At 32.7% G+C, this 1,488-nt stretch overlaps 1 protein-coding gene across 1 annotated transcript; it reads right to left on the reverse strand.

The window, feature by feature from the left end:
* Positions 1-509: 509 nt before the first annotated feature.
* LOC116029747 (agamous-like MADS-box protein AGL80) lies at positions 510-989 on the reverse strand. The gene has a single exon (XM_031271788.1). It carries the CDS (start codon positions 987-989, stop codon positions 510-512), a length of 480 nt encoding a protein of 159 aa, XP_031127648.1.
* Between the last annotated feature and the right edge of the window lie 499 nt (positions 990-1,488).

Consider the following 1,488-nt stretch of genomic DNA (forward strand, 5'->3'; position numbering starts at 1 on the left):
GTATATATAAATCTTCATTTATTATTCAAATAAACAATATAATTGTATGATCCAAACACCTTCTGCTTAGATGGCAAGTAGTGACTCTCCAATTAGGAGGTCAAGAGATTGAGCCTCAATGTAGCTCCAACAAATTATTCTTTTATTAATTGTGTCATACTACTTGTTATCAACCTATTGTATTTTCTATTGACGAACTATATGAACTTTATCTAAAGATTCTCCAATCTTTTCATTTTTAGAATTTAAAAAAAAAACAGCTTGTTTTATATTAATAATAAACCAGAATAACATAAAATAGAAAATTTAAAACATATTTTTTTTTGAGTTCTACTGAGGCTCGAACCCACTCCCTTCCACATGGGAGTGTACACCGGATGCCGTTTGACTACAAGGCCTTTGGCAACAATATAGCCTATATATGCATCAAAATTTAAAAACAAAGACAAGCAACTGATGTGTGGATGGACTACAAGAATATAATATAATAGATGGAGCTTATGAGGATTTTAAGGATTTGTTGAGCTGCTGGGCTCTGGAGCTGATGCTGGGATTGAGGATGTCTCGACCTTGTTATCAATTTCTTCCAGATATACGGTTATAGCCCAACCCAAATCGTTAAGGTCTTCGGAACTGAGAGAAATATTAAGTTGATGTCCTTGTAAGATCTGATACATCACTAAAGCCATCTCCGTCAATCTATTCACTTTCTTCAGATTGAGAAGCTGAGTGCCTAATTTCAGAAACCTCTCTTCAAGGAAGTTGTCATGGTCCACCATTCCTCGAGTTTGGGCGAAATCTGGCATGTTCTTCAATGTGGCAATGGTCTGTTGCTCAAAAGAGCTGTACAGTACTGCACCTGCTTCAACACCGCACAGGATGCTCAGCTCATTAAGCATCTTCAACACCCCCATCTTTTGTTTCTTGTAGGAGGTTTTTCTTTGCTTTTTATTCACAATAAAAGCCAATTTTACTCTTTTTCTTGCCATGGTTACGTTGGAAACAATATGTGAATTGCAAAAACAAAAGGCATTCATTTATATAGAGAAAAATCTTTGGATTAATGATTGGGATTTTAATTTGGCTACTGAGTTGTAAATGCATGATTCATCAATTCATTATTATTAGGAATGGAATTCAATATCGTATTCGTTGGATTGTTGTCATTCAACGATTAATAAGGAAACAATGTAATGTATGTTACCAAACAAAAATATATATTTAATTTTTGCTCAAAACGGTGGATTTGCTGATGCCGCTTAAAATGTCAACTCTTTTTATAAATTTAAACTAGTATTTTCGCCCGTGCGTTGCACGGAATTGATTTTTTATAATATTTTAAGAATATTTTGATCGATTTTGATTTGTTATAATATTTTAAGAATATTTTGATCGATTTATTAATTATATAAATTATAACATAGAATATTATATAGGGCAATTGATAAAATTGGTTGGATCAATTATATTTTCTGAAGTTTTCCTTGC

This window comes from Ipomoea triloba, chromosome 9 (genome assembly GCF_003576645.1).
Source record: "Ipomoea triloba cultivar NCNSP0323 chromosome 9, ASM357664v1".
In the NCBI taxonomy this organism is placed as follows: Eukaryota; Viridiplantae; Streptophyta; class Magnoliopsida; order Solanales; family Convolvulaceae; genus Ipomoea; species Ipomoea triloba.

Coding starts and splice junctions, on each gene's coding strand:
- LOC116029747 (XM_031271788.1), bottom strand. CDS start 989: ATGGCAAGAAAAAGAGTAAAATTGGCTTTTATTGTGAATAAAAAGCAA.